Here is a 15,231-nt window from a genome sequence, read left to right as displayed (position 1 = left end):
TGATTCCTACTCATAGAGATCCTATAGGACAGAGAAGAACTGCAATTGGGTTTCCTAGGCTGTAACCTTTCTAGGAGCAGATGGCCAAGTCTTTTCTCCCTAGGAGCAGCTAGTGGGTTTGTACCATTGACCTTTCAGTTAGCAGCCAAGTGCTTAACCATTACACCTCCAGGGCTCTCTCTATATACTCATCTATGTATATGTATGTAGCACAGCCTTCTGCATGGATTATACCTCAACATAAAGAAAACAAAAATCCTCGCAACTACAATAAGCAACATCATGATAAACAGAGAAAAGATTGACTCGATGGCACCTAACAACAACATATATATATGCATGCGTATTTGTTTATGTATGTATATATGTATATGAACGTATATATTATATATGTGCACATATATGTGTATATATATGATAAAACTCTAAAAGAATAGTGTGTTCTAGAGATCAGGATGGATGGACAGACCACTGGAGCCTAAGAGAGAGCCTAGAAACAAAGGTTTATATAAAAATCTAGTAGATTATAAATTACTGGATAGCCAATGAATTATTAAGCCAATGATGTTGGGACATTTGTTTAATCATTTAGGAAAAAAAAATTAATTTAAATCTTTCCTCATACCCGACAGTAAAATAAATTCCAGATGGAACAAGTATTTAAATGGGAGGAAAGGTACCAGAAGAAAATAAAGAAAAATATTGATATAACCCTGGGCTGGGGAGTCCTTTCTAAGCATAACACCAAAAAGCAAAACTCTTTTTTTTTTTTTTTAATTTTTATTGTGCTGTAAGTGAAAGTTTACAAATCAAGTCAGTCTCCCATACAAAAATTTATATACACCTTGCTATATACTCCTAATTGCTCCCCCTCTAATGAGACAGCCCACTTCTTCCCTCCAGTCTCTCTTTTCTTGTCCATTCTGCCGGCTTCTGACCCCCTCCACCCTCTCATCTCCCCTCCAGACAGGAGATGCCCACAGTCTCATGTGTCTACTTGATCCGAGAAGCTCACTCTTCACCAGTATCATTTTCCATCCCCTATTTTTTTAGTCCAGTTCAATCCCTGTCTGAAGAGCTGGAAAAGCAAAACTCTTAAAGGAAAAGATGAGGAGGGTTGACTACACAAATCATAGCACATTTGTCCGTTAAGGACACCAACAACGAAACGAAAAGATAAGAGACACACTTGGAAGAGACAAATGTACAGCCACTAGTAAACTTGGTGGCAGGAAGAGATTTTGAAAACCAGTACAAAGTGCCCTGTGCACGTTTATACCATATGATGGTGGTATATTACATGATGCTGCGTAGTTTTCTTTTTTAAGTCTTTTTGTACTTCCTGCCTCTGTGTTGAGGGTGCCTCCACCAGGTCAGGCTGCTCTGGGTGGTGCTCATTTTTGCACTCCAAGCACGCAGAACAGGGCTTGGCCATAACAGGTGCACTGTAGATGCTGGTCTGGCACCTGGCGGGTATTGGAGCAAGGGCAGCCAGCATCCTCCTCCCCCTTATCCTCCCCTCGCCTCCACAGCTCCCAGCACATCAGGGCCCCAAGTGAAGCCTTCTAGGTGCCTTTAAAGCTGTAGTTAATCTTGTTTCTATCCTCTTGCTGATGCACGGTAAAAAAAAAAAAAAAAAAAGCGTCTTAGAGTTCTCTAGAGAAACAGAACCAGTGAGACTTGAAACAAAAACCCATTGCCGTCAAGTCAATTCTGATTCATAGAGACCCTATATGACAGGGTAGAACTGCCCCATACAGTTTCCAAGAATTGGCTGGTGGATTCAAACTGATGACGTTTCGGTAGCAACTGAGCTCTTAACCACTGCACCACCAGGGCTCCAAGACATGAGACATATGCATATATAAATATATATAAATAAAAGAGGAGCCCTGGTTAAGTGCTCATTGAAACCCACCGCCACTCTGCAGGAGAAAGATGTGGCAGTCTTGGAAACCTTATGGGCACTGCTACTCTTTCCTATAGGTTCACTATGTGTCTTGACGGATTTGACTCAACAGCAATGGGTACGTATATACTGTGTGTGTATATATGAGACAGAGAGAGAGATTTACTTCAAGGGATTGGCTCACATAGCTATGGGGCCTGGCAAGTACGAAATCTGTAGGTCAGAGAGCAGGCTGGAGATTCCTGTAGGTTTTCATCCCAAGATCCATAGGTCAAGAGATAGGAAGAGTACAGAGTGAAGAGAGAGCCAGGTCTGCCAAAATATCTATTTATAATCTTAAGGTAGTCCACACCTTAAGGACATTCCTCTTTTGACTTATTGATTTATTACATTACATTATGGAAGGTAATTACATTCCACTGGGTTAGATTACATTACAGAACAGCAACTAGTCTAGTGTTTGGCCAGACCACTGGGAACCATAGCCTGGCCAAGCTGATGCACAAAATTAACCATTGCAAAAAGCAAGGCGGAAGTAAGAGAAAAGATAGGTCAGGGGCGCTGAGGCTGCGGCGTTCTTCTGGGTCTGTGGCCGTAGACGAGATGAGACAGGTGTTTGCTTGGTGCCTCTCTGCAGGCCTGCATGGAAATTGACGCCATCAATGTGGAGAAGAAGCGTATCCTGCAGCAATGGGCCACCAGCCTGGTGGGGATGAAGCACCGTGATGAGGCACACAGGACCATCCAGGAGGCCTTGAGGTGCGGGGTGCAGGGGTGCAGGGCGGGCAGGTAGGGGCCACCATGCAGTGCTCTACTTCTGTCAGGTGCACAGAGGGCCCTCCTGGCAGTGTCCCCAGACAAAGGCACACCTGGAGCCCTGAAGCAGGATGCCTCCTGGAAGCTCCCCATTTTTCTGGGATTCCATGCTGCTTAAGTCCTCTCAAGCTTTCCGAGAGGGCAACAGCACTCTCCTGCTCAGACTCCCCGGGAGGGTTAAAGGGAGACAGTGAGGGGGAAAGGAGACCAGGATGTTTACCTTCAGGAGCTATAGGTCTCCCTTTGATGTTCAGCTTCACCACCTGTGTGCAGATATGCCCTCCCTTCGCCATTGTTCTGCCCCGGCCCAACCATGATCCTTTGTCTTAAGCCCCACGTGGACGGGCTAGGAGCCCCCTCCTCACCTGGGACTGTCCTGTCACAGCAGGGGATGAAAGCAGAGGGTGCTACCCAGCCCTGAAGGTTCCATGCCTTAATTCCCAAATAGTTGTCATCAAGTCGACTCTAATTCATGGCAACCTCATATGTGTTAGAGTAGAAATGTCCTCCATAGGGTTTTCACAGGCTGATTTTTTGGAAGTAGATCTCCAGGCCTGTCTTCCAAGGCTCCTTTGGGTGAACTTGAACCTCCAATCCTTTGGTCAGCAGCCGAGAGCATTAATGGTTTGCTCTACCCAGGACTCCTTGGCCTGTGCATGCAATGGAATATTACTCAGCCATAAAGAGAAATGAAGCTCTAATATAGCTACAACAGCGTGGATGGTGAACATGATGCTAAGTGAAATAAGCCCAACACAGTAATACAAATATTGTGTGATCCCGCTTAGAGGAAACATCTAGAACAGGCAAATGCGTAGGGACAAAAGGTCATGAGTGGGTAGGAGGGTAGGCGGGATGGGGGTGCTTACAGGGCACCGAGCTTCTGTCTGGGGTGATGAGAAAGTCTGGAAATAAATAGCAGCGAGGATTGCACAACTTTGTGAATATAATTAATGCCACCGAATTGTACACTTAAAAATGGTTAAAATGGCAAATTTTAGGTTATATGTATTTTACTACAGTAAAAAAAAATGGAGGCATAGGCCGTCTGTGAGACAAGGGCAGCTTTGCCTATCACCCCACACGGGTGCGTTAATGCCTGGCCGGTTAGTGAGACCATCACCAGCCTCAGACCCTGAGTGAGGCCCTTCTGTGAGTATGGCACTCAGGTCTGGCTCTCCTGGCTCACAGCCTGTGTCCCCACAGGGACCTCACGAGGCAAACACACCGCCATGAGCCCCCCCACACATTGTTCAGCCCTCTCAAGCCTCCAAGACTAATCCCCTCCCCACCCCCTCCCCTGGCCACTGGGCTAGTTCCTACGTGTCCCTGGAGACCCAGCTTTACCGTCACCTCCTCACTTCCCCTGTTTTGATATTTAATCTTTTGTACTAAATTCTTTGAGTTTAGTACAGCAGAGCCTCCAGCCCCCGATCCTGCAGTCGCTGCTTCCCTCCCACAGGAAATGAGTTCCTGGGCCCTGGGCCTCCCCTCCCTGGGCACTTCCCACATTTCCAGCAAATGCGTGCATTCCCTGCTGGCCTTCCTTCCTTCTTCAGCAATAATGGTGGCATCTTTGGAGATGAAACCTGCAGATGCTCCGCCCTCCTCTTCACCCAACCCTGTGTGGCCTTTGCCATTCAGGCTCTTGCTGCCTTGTCTAAGGTTGCTGCATTAACAATTATATTACCAGATAAATCACCAGGCTGGGGCTTTGGGCTTTGGGATCAGGGGATGTTCATTTGCAGATGTGGTAGGTAGTGCCCAGTAGGACTATGACAATAACATCTGCCAGCACTGTGCAAAGTCCCGGCCACCTGGGTGTGCTAGTGCTTGGTTGGATTGTACCAGTCTGATAGATGGGAAGATGATATCTTGTTTTTTCAAATATGCAGGCATAGAATGTTTTAAAAACAACTTAGGGGCTGTGTCTGACCTCCTTAACTTCACAACCGGAAAGGAGAATCAAGATCTACAGCCCAAGGCTGATTCTTACGAGGCAGAGGTCAGACATGCCTCCTCTCTCCGCCATCTTTACCAATTCTGACACCAGCCATCCTCCCACGGCAATCTCTACTTCTCTGCTGGGTTGGATAATTTCGTTACAATGGCCACACAGAACTCACAGACCATACTCATGATTATGGGGTTTATTAGAGAAGTAACAGTAACAATTCAGGCGCAGGAACACTCAGGATACAGTTCTTCCATCAGGACAGCCTCTTCCCAGCTGTGCTTGAAGGCAGTCCTCTCCCTGGCCCTGGGCCTCTGCCCAAAGGCACTCAGCCTTCTTTCTCCATGGGCCAGGAAGCCCGCCACGCCGTCTCCTGCTGTGGGGCCTCTGCTGCCATCTCTCTCTGCCTTCGGTGTTACAGCTCTCTCTGTCTCCCTTCGCAGTGCAGGGACCCTGGGTCCAAAGGATGCACTCTCCACCCTTGGCTGTTCTTCCTTGGTGGTGGTGGGATCCTCTCTGTCCCATCTCTGGGGTCACTCATTTCAAGCCCAGCAGCATGGCAAAACCAGCCAGTCCCTTTGGCAGGCCACAATTATCCTATCACACAGTCCCGCCCAATCACGTGGGTGAGAGTTTCAAGACCATAGTGAGAGAGGCCACACAAAGGCTAGGCAATCCATTGCACTGCAATTGTCCATTGGATATTTTAGCAAAATACACACACCAGACACACATACACAGAAACACTCACACAGACTTGCACAGAGTCATTCACACACACACAAACTCACACACAGACTCATACAGGCTCACACACAGACAGCGCCCACTTAAAAATGTGTCCCCGAAAAAGGGGCATGGACCAGGCCCTTTGAGGTTCTGTCCATTCATCCTTCCTGCTCAGAGAGCCCGATGTCCCTGTACGGGGCAAACAGGCACAACAGCTCTCAAGACTGCTGGCATGTCCACTGGGGACCGAGTAGTCTCTTTGGCCTCAGGGCTGGGGCTGGTGCTGCCCTCCCCAGGAAGCAGGATATCTGGGTGAAGACAGACATCTCCCGGCCACACTGACACTTGAAAGGCCACAGCTACCGGTGGGCTTCTTATACTGTCACAGAACGTGGGTCCTAAGAAAATACGAGTAACTACGATGGAGACCCCAGTAAACACTTCCAGATCATACGTGTTCAAAGGGAACTGGCCGTTCCCGCATGAAACTTCTCAAAATGAGCCAGAATGCAGGAAGATTGTGCACTGTGGCGAGCTTGTGTGGGTGTTTGGGGGGCCACTCATAAAGAGCACACTCCTGGGCCCCCTTGTGCCCTATTTTCTGCGTTTGTCTTACTTCTGACTGGAAATTCGGGGGCAGACAGATGTCATTCCCGCCAGCCAGGAGCCCCTTTGGTCAAGGTACAGAGCCTTGGAGACCCTGTTAACAGGTTCCCCAGCTGTGGCCACAGCCGGCGGGCAGCTGGTCAAGGGTCTGGGGGGAAGCGAGGTCCCACCCCATCACAGACCACTAGGCGCCCCGGTGTGTCCTCTTCAATTGCAGCATCTGTGCCATATGCCAGCTATGTTTCGCTGATTTTCCAGTGGCGCCTATTATCAAGGAAGTTTTTAAGGTGTGTGTGTATGTTTTTTTTTTAAATAATTTCCATCACAGCTAAGCGAGCACACCACCGGGAACTATGAAAAACAGAAGAAAGGGTTTAAAAATATCCCTACTCTGAAGCCAGCATAACTTGTCCAAGGCAAGGTCATGGAAGCGCCATAGACACATCCAAACTCCCTGAGGGACCAAATTACTGGGCTGAGGGCTGTGGGGACCATGGTCTCAGCGAACACCTAGCTCAATTGGCATAACATAGTTTATAAAGAAAATGTTCTACATCCTACATTGGTGAGTAGTGTCTGGGGTCTTAAAAGCTTGTGAGCAGCCATCCAAGATACTCCTCTGGTCTCACCCAGTCTGGAGCAAGGGAGAATGAAGAAAACCAAAGACACACGGGAAGGACTAGTCCAAAGGACTAAAGGACCACACTTACCACAGTCTCCACCAGACTGAGTCCAGCACAACTAGATGGTGTCTGGTTACCACCACCGACAGCTCTGACAGGGATCACAAAGAGGGTCCTGGACAGAGACAGAGAAAAATGTGGAACAAAATTTTAACTCACACACACACACAAAAAAGACCAGACTTGGAGGCGGAGCCAAGATGGCAGAATAGACAGATGCTTCCGTGGAGCCCTCTTTACAACAAAGACCTGAAAAAAACAAGTGAAAGGAGTATATTTGTGACAAGCTAGGAGCCCTGAGCATCAAAGGCAAGCTTAGAAAATGAACTGAGGGGCAGGGGGAGGAAGAGACCGTTCAAAAGCGGAGAGGAGTTACTGGACCTGAATCATGGGGAGCCCTCAGGCATCATTCCTGGAGCGGCGGCAGCAGCGGGGTGCTACTAGCATTTCCTCAGGGAGAAGCAGCCAGCCACACAGCCCACTCACACCTCCGGAACCTGAGGAGAACTGCACTCTCAGCAAAAGCTAACTACTTGTGTATATTTTACTGCACCCCTCCCCCCCCACCTCCAAGCTGGCTTCAGCGGCTGAATCCCTTGGCCTCCGATAGCCCCTGTTGAGCACCTAGAGCCATCCTCCCGGCCTTGGGGAAGGAAAAAATATCCATTTGGGGGAAAAGATAATTTGCTAGGTCCACTAACCAGGGGAGCTCAGGAGAGAAGCAGCTCCTGTCCAGGCATAAACTGTCCGTGGACCTTGAGCACCTTTCCCTTCTGCATGGACCTGTGTGGGCCTATTTCGGGAGAATAGGCCCTTGTTGGCAGACTCCAACCATTGTAGCTGTGTGGTGGAGAGGTGGGTGTTTGATGTTTGACATTGCTTTGCCTATTAAACAAGGTCCCCCATCTACCCACATCAGGGACGAAAGGACTGGTAGCTCCACTCGGGTCACCCAGACACCTGCAACAGGGGTCCAGAGATAATTGGTACCTCCCAGTCCTTACAACCAAAACCTTTGGGTGCCCATAGTCCGTCTGCAGAACCCGCCCACCTGCACGCTCTAGGGAACAGGGACACACTTTCCTCAGAGATATTCAGGGGTCGGTTCTCAGCCCCCTGCCTTGTTCAGAGCGTGACCCCCAGCTACAATCAGATACAGGTATATACGCCAATCACCCCTGCCCCTCTAAGTCTGTAGGACAGAGCCTGTACCACGCACTTGATGATCAGCTACCTGGAAACCTGAGGTGAATTCATACAAGAAAACTGAACAGACTCCTAGACTGATATACCTGATAACAGCTCTAGCCAGCTGGGGACAGGACGTCAGAGCTCCAAAGGCGAAAATAATCAAGCTAGCTCACTCAAGCAACCCATAGGGGTATACCAAAACAAAACAGAGCAAGAAACTACGTACGACACAGTGAGCAAGCATATCTAATACAATAACTTATAGATGGCTCGGAGACAACAGTCGACATCAAGTCACATAAAGAAACAGCCCATGATCACCTCAACAGTCTCTCAAAACAAAGAATCCAGGGATCTTCTAGATGTAAGTGCATTCCTGGAATTACCAGATGCAGAATACAAAACTTTAATATACAGAACCCTTCAAGACATCAGGAAAGAAATGAAGCAATACACAGAACAAGCCAAGGAACACACAGATAAAGCAACTGAAGAAATTAGAAAGGTTATTCAGGAACATAATGAAAAGTTTAATAAGCTGGAAAAATCCATTGACAGACAGCAATCAGAAATTCAGAAGATTAACAATAAAATTACAGAATTAGACAACTCAGTAGAAAGTCAGAGGAGCAGAATTGAGCAAGTAGAAGCTAGAATTTCTGAACTCGAAGATAAATCACTTGGCACTAATATATTTGAAGAAAAATCAGATAAAAGAATTTAAAAAAATGAAGAAACCTTAAGAATCATGTGGGACTCTATCAAGAGAAATAACCTACGAGTGATTGGAGTACCAGAACAGGGAGGGATAACAGAAAATACAGAGAAAATTGTTGAAGATTTGTTGGCAGAAAACTTCCCTGATCTCATGAAAGATGAGAAGATATCTATCCAAGATGCTCATAGAACTCCACATAAGGTAGATGTTGAAAGAAAGTCACCAAGACATAATCAAACTTGTCAAAACCAAAGATAAAGAGACAATTATAAGAGCAGTGAGGGATAAATGAAAAGTCACCTACAAGGCAGAGCCAATAAGAATAAGCTCGGACTACTCGGCAGAAACCATGCAGGCAAGAAAGCAATGGGATGACATTTTTTAAAAATTGAAGGAAAAAAATTGCCTGCCAAGAATCGTATATCCAGCAAAACTATTTCTTAAATATGAAGGTGAAATTAAGACATTTCCAGATAAGCACAAGTCGAGGGAATTCGTAAAAACCAAACCAAAACTAGAACAAATACTAAAGGGAGTTCTTTGGTTAGGAAGTCAGTAATATCAGGTATCAACCTAAGACTAGAAGACTGGGCAGAGCAATGAGAAGTCAAACCAGACAGGGAAATAAAAAAAAAACAAAGCAAGATTATATATATATATAAAAAAAAAGATCAAAACAGGGTAACAGGGATGTTATTATATAAAAGAAGACAACATTAAAGTAATAAAGAGGGACTAGGAAATGTAATCACACACCTTCCTCATGGAGAGGAAGATACGGCAATACAAAGAAATAAAAGTTAGGTTTAACTTTAGAAAAATAGGGGTAAGTAAAAAGGTAACCACAAAGGAGACAAACTATCCTACTCATCAAAATAAAATACAAGAAAAAAATACAGACTCAGGAGAAACAAAATCAACAACAACAAATATGAGGAAAGGACAATATACAAAGAAAATCTACTCAGCACATAAAATCAAGCGGGAAAAGAAGTTGTCAACAACACATAAAAAAAGACATCAAAATGATAACACTAAGTTCATACCTATCCATAATTACCCTGAATGTAAATGGACTAAATGCACCAATAAAGACACAGAGAGTGGCAGAATGGATTAAAAAACAAGATCCGTCTATATGCTGCCTACAACAGACACACCTTAGACTTAGAGACACAAAGAAACTAAAACTCAAAGGATGGAAAAAAATATATCAAGCAAACAACAATCAAAAAAGAGCAGGAGTGGCAATATTAATTTCTGACAAAATAGACTTTAAAGTTAAATCCATCAGAAAGGATAAGGAAGGACACTATATAATGATTAAAGGGACAATACACCAAGAAGATATAACCATATTAAATATTTATGCACCCAACGACAAGGCTGCAAGATACATAAAACAAACTCTATCAGCATTGAAAAGTGAGATAGACAGCTCCACAATAAAAGTAGGGGACTTCAACACACCACTTTCGGTGAAGGACAGGACATCCAGAAAGCAGCTCAATAAAGACACGGAAGATCTAAATGCCACAATCAGCCAACTTGACCTCGTAGACATATAAACACTCCACCCAACAGCAACCAAGTATACTTTCTTTCTAGTGCACAGGTGACATTCTCTAGAATAGACCACATATTAGGTCATAAAGCAAGCCTTAGCAGAATCCAAAACATTGAAATATTACAAAGCATCTTCTCTGACCATAAGGCCATCAAAGTGGAAATCAATAACAGGAAAAGCAGGGAAAAGAAATCAAACACTTGGAAACTGAACAATACCCTGCCCGAAAAAGACTGGATTATAGAAGACATTAAGGATGGAATAAAGAAATTCAGAGAATCCAATGAGAATGAAAACACTTCCTATCAGAACATTTGGGACATAGCAAAAGCAGTGCTCAGAGGCCAATTTATATCCATAAATGTATACATCCAAAAAGAAGAAAGGGCCAAAATCAAAGAACTACGCCTACAAATTGAACGAATAGAAAGAGAGCAACAAAAGAAACCCACAGGCACCAGAAGAAAACAAATAATAAAAATTAGAGCTGAACTCAATGAAATAGAAAACAGAAAAACAATGGCAAGAATTAACAAGACCAAAAGCTGGTTTTTTGAAAAACTCAACAAAATTGATAAACCACTGGCCAAACTGACAAAAGAAAAACAGGAGAGGAAGCAAATAACCCAAATAAGAAATGAGATGGGCAATATTACAACAGACCCAACTGAAATTAAAAGAATCATATCAGATTACTATGAAAAACTATACTCAAACAAATTTGAAAACCTAGAAGAAATGGATGAATTCTTAGAAACACACTACCTACCTAAACTAACACAAACAGAGGTAGAACAACTAAATAGACCCATAACAAAAGAAGAGATTGAAAAGGTAATCAAAAAACTCCCAACAAAAAAAAAGCCCTGGTGGATGGCTTCACTGCAGAGTTCTACCAAACCTTCAGAGAAGAGTTAACACCACTACTACTAAAGGTATTTCAGAGCATAGAAAAGGATGGAACACTAGCAAACTCATTCTATGAAGCCACCATATCCCTGATACCAAAAGCAGGTAAAGACACCACAAGAAAAGAAAATTATACACCTATATCCCTCGTGAATGTAGATGCAAAAATCCTCAACAAAATTCTAGCCAATAGAATTCAACAACATATCAAAAAAATAATTCACCATGACCAAGTGGGATTCATACCAGGTATGCAGGGATGGTTCAACATTAGAAAAACAATTAATGTAATCCACCACATAAATAAAACAAAAGACAAGAATCACATGATTTTATCAATTGATGCAGAAAAGGCATTTGACAAAGTACAACATTCATTCATGATAAAAACTCTCAGCAAAATAGGAATAGAAGGAAAATTTCTCAACATAATAAAGGGCATTTATACAAAGCCAACAGCCAACATCACCCTAAATGGAGACAGCCTGAAAACATTCCCATCGAGATCAGGAACCAGACAAGAATGCCCTTTATCACCACTCTAATTCAACATTGTGCTGGAAGTCCTAGCCAGAGCAATTAGGCTAGATAAAGAAATAAAGGGCATCCAGATTGGCAAGGAAGAAGTCAAAGTATCTCTATTTGCAGATGACTTGATCTTATACACAGAAAACCCTAAGGAATCCTCCAGAAAACTACTGAAACTAATAGAAGAGTTCAGCAGAGTATCGGGATACAAGATAAACACACAAAAATCAGCTGGGTTCCTCTACACCGACAGAAAGAACATCAAAGAGGAAATCACCAAATCAATGCCATTTACAGTAGCCCCCCAGAAGATAAAATACTTAGGAATAAATCTTAGCAGAGATGTAAAAGACTTATACAAAGAAAACTACAGTACACTTCTGCAAGAAACCAAAAGAGACTGACATAAGTGGAAGAACGTACCTTGTTCATGGATAGGAAGACTTAACATTATAAAAATGTCTATTCTACCAAAAGTGATCTATACATTTAATGCAATTCCTATCCAAATCCCAAGGACATTCTTTAATGAGATGGAGAAACAAATCACCCATTTCATATGGAAGGGAAAGAGGCCCCGGATAAATAAAGCATTACTGAAAAAGAAGAACAAAGTGGGAGGCCTCACACTACCTGATTTTAGAACCTATTCTACCGCCACAGTAGTCAAAACAGCCTGGTACTGGAACAACAACAGATACACGGACCAATGGAACAGAATTGAGAATCCAGACATAAATCCATCCACATATGAGCAGTTGATATTTGACAAAGGCCCCAAATCAGTTAAATGGGGAAAAGACAGTCTTTTTAACAAACGGTGCTGGCATAACTGGGTATCCATCTGCAAAAAAATGAAACAAAACCCATACCTCACTCCATGCACAAAAATGAGCTCAAAATGGACCAAAGACCTAAATATAAAATCTAAAACGATAAAGATCATGGAAGGAAAAATAGGAACAACGTGAGGAGCCCTAATACATGCCACAAACAGTATAGAAAACATTGTAAAAAAATGTAGAAGAAAAACTAGATAACTGGGAGCTCCTAAAAATCAAACACCTGTGCTCATCGAAAGACTTCACCAAAAGAGTAAAAAGACCACCTACAGACTGGGAAAAAGTTTTTAGTTATGACATTTCTGATCAGCACCTGATCTCTAAAATCTATATGATACTGAAAAAACTCAACTACAAAAAGACAAATAGCCCTATTAAAAAATGGGCAAAAGATATGAATAGACACTTCACTAAAGAAGACATTCAGGTAGATAACAGATACATGAGGAAATGTTCACCGTCATTAGCCATTAGAGAAATGCAGATCAAAACTACAATGAGGTTTCATCTTACTCCAACAACATTAATCCAAAAAACACAAAATAATAAATGTTGGAGAGGCTGTGGAGAGATTGGAACACTTCTACACTGCTGGTGGGAATGTCAAATGGTACAACCACTTTGGAAATCTATTTGGTGCTTCCTTAAAAAGCTACAAATAGAAATACCATAAGACCGAGTAATCCCACTCCTCGGAATATGTCCTAGAGAAATAAGGGCCTTTACATGAACAGATACATGCACACCCATGTTTACTGCAGCACTGTTTACAATAGCAAAAAGATGGAAGCAACCAAGGTGCCCATCAATGGATGAATGGATAAATTATGGTATATTCACACAATGGAATACTATGGATCGATAAAGAACAGTGATGAATCTGTGAAACATTTCATAACATGGAGGAACCTGGAAGGCATTATGCTGCGTGAAATTAGTTGTAAAAGGACAAGTATTGTATAAGACCACTATTATAAGAATTTGAGAAATAGTTTAAACTGAGAAGAAAGCATTGTTTTGTGGTTACGAGAGGGGAGAGGGTGGGAGGGTGTGAGAAGGGTATTCACTAATTTGTTGGTAGATAAGAACTACTTTAGATGAAGAGAAAGATGGCACACAATACAGGGAGGTCAGTACAATGGATCTAAACCAAAAGCAAAGAAGTTTCCTGAATAAACTGAATGCTTCGAAGGACAGTGTAGCAGGGGCAGGGGTTTGGGGACCATGATTTCAGGGGACGTCTAAGTCAATTGGCATAATAAAATCTATTAAGAAAACATTCTGCATCCCACTTTGAAGAGTGGCGTCTGGGGTCTTAAACGCTAGCAAGCAGCCATCTGAGATGCATCAATGAGTCTTCACCCACCTGGATCAAAGGAGAATGAAGAACACCAAGGACACAAGGTAATTACAAGCCCAAGAGACAGAAAGGGCCACGTGAACCAGAGACTACATCATCCTGAGACCAGAAGAACTAAATGATGCCTGGCTACAACCGATGACTGCCCTGACATGGAACACAACAGAGAACCCCTGAGGGAGCAGGAGAGCAGTGGGATTCAGACCCCAAATTCTCGTAAAAAGACCGGACTTAATGGTCTGACTGAGACTGGAAGGACCCCGGTGGTCATGGCCCCCAGACCTTCTGTTGCCCCAGGACAGGAACCATTCCCAAAGCCAACTCTTCAGACATGGATTGGACTGGACAATGGGTTGGAGAGGGATGCTGGTGAGGAGTGAGCTTCTTGGATCAGGTGGACACTTGAGACTATGTTGGCATCTCCTGCCTGGAGGGGAGATGAGAGAGTAGAGGGGGTTAGAAGCTGAAGAAATGGACACAAAAAGAGAGAGTGGAGGGAGAAAGCGGGCTGTCTCATTGGGGGAGAGTAATTGGGAGTATGTAGCAAGGTGTATGTAAGTTTTTATGTGAGAGACTGACTTGATTTCTAAACTTTCACTTAAAGCACAATAAAAATTGTATAAAAAAAAAGACCAGACTTATTGGTCTGAGAAAGACTGGTCCGGACACACTTACAGCTAAATAATGAAGTCACTCCTGAGGTTCACCCAAAGATTAGACAGGCCCATAAAACAAAACGAGGCTAAATGGGCACAGCAGCCCAGGGACAAGGATAGAAGGCAGACGGGACAGGAAAGCTGGTGACTGGGAACCCAAGGTTGAGAAGGGGAGAGTGTTGACCTGTCATGGGGTTGACAACCAATGTCAAAAAACAGTGTGTGTATTGATTGTTCATGAGAAATTCGTTTGCTCTGTACACCTTCATCTGAAGTACAATAAAAAATTGTTTTAAAAAATAAAAATCTCCCCACTCTGCCCCCCTTGGTGGCCCAATGATTATCAGCACTTTGGATTGCTCAAATCGTCTGTCTTCTCCCCACACATGTGCATTACGGCTTTAAGAATTCTATCATACAATTATAACTGTATTTCTAAAAATGAGATGTTTTATTTTTATTCTCAACCTTTACACATTTGTAAGACTGCCACTTCCCTAAAAAGAAAATGAGTCATTTAAGGCGGGCTTATTGGGGATAATTTATGTACAATGTAGTTTATCCTTTTTTTTGCATTAAAAAAATAATTAATTTTATTGTTGTTGAAAATATACACAGCAAAACAAACAGCAATTCAACAGTCTCTACATGTACAATTCCATGGCATAGGTTGCACTCTTTGAGTTGTCCAACCAGTTTACGTTGATGGGGGAGGAACAGTTTGGAAAAGGACAGTGAGAACGGTTGCCCTTTTTTTTTAATA

The 15,231-nt window shown here is 43.4% G+C and overlaps 1 protein-coding gene across 1 annotated transcript in view; it reads left to right on the top strand.

Moving 5' to 3' along the window:
* CCDC40 (coiled-coil domain 40 molecular ruler complex subunit) overlaps positions 1-15,231 on the top strand; it is a 63,418-nt gene that overhangs the window by 23,095 nt on the left and 25,092 nt on the right. Inside the window, exon 8 of the mRNA XM_064270609.1 lies at positions 2,547-2,690. Coding sequence (XP_064126679.1) covers positions 2,547-2,690 — 144 coding nt within the window. The remainder of the gene's footprint in view (positions 1-2,546; positions 2,691-15,231) is intronic.

Source organism: Loxodonta africana, chromosome 18 (assembly GCF_030014295.1).
Source record: "Loxodonta africana isolate mLoxAfr1 chromosome 18, mLoxAfr1.hap2, whole genome shotgun sequence".
NCBI classification, from domain to species: Eukaryota; Metazoa; Chordata; class Mammalia; order Proboscidea; family Elephantidae; genus Loxodonta; species Loxodonta africana.
Note: the sequence above shows the minus strand (reverse complement) of the source record. Positions and strands in the feature narration are given on the sequence as shown.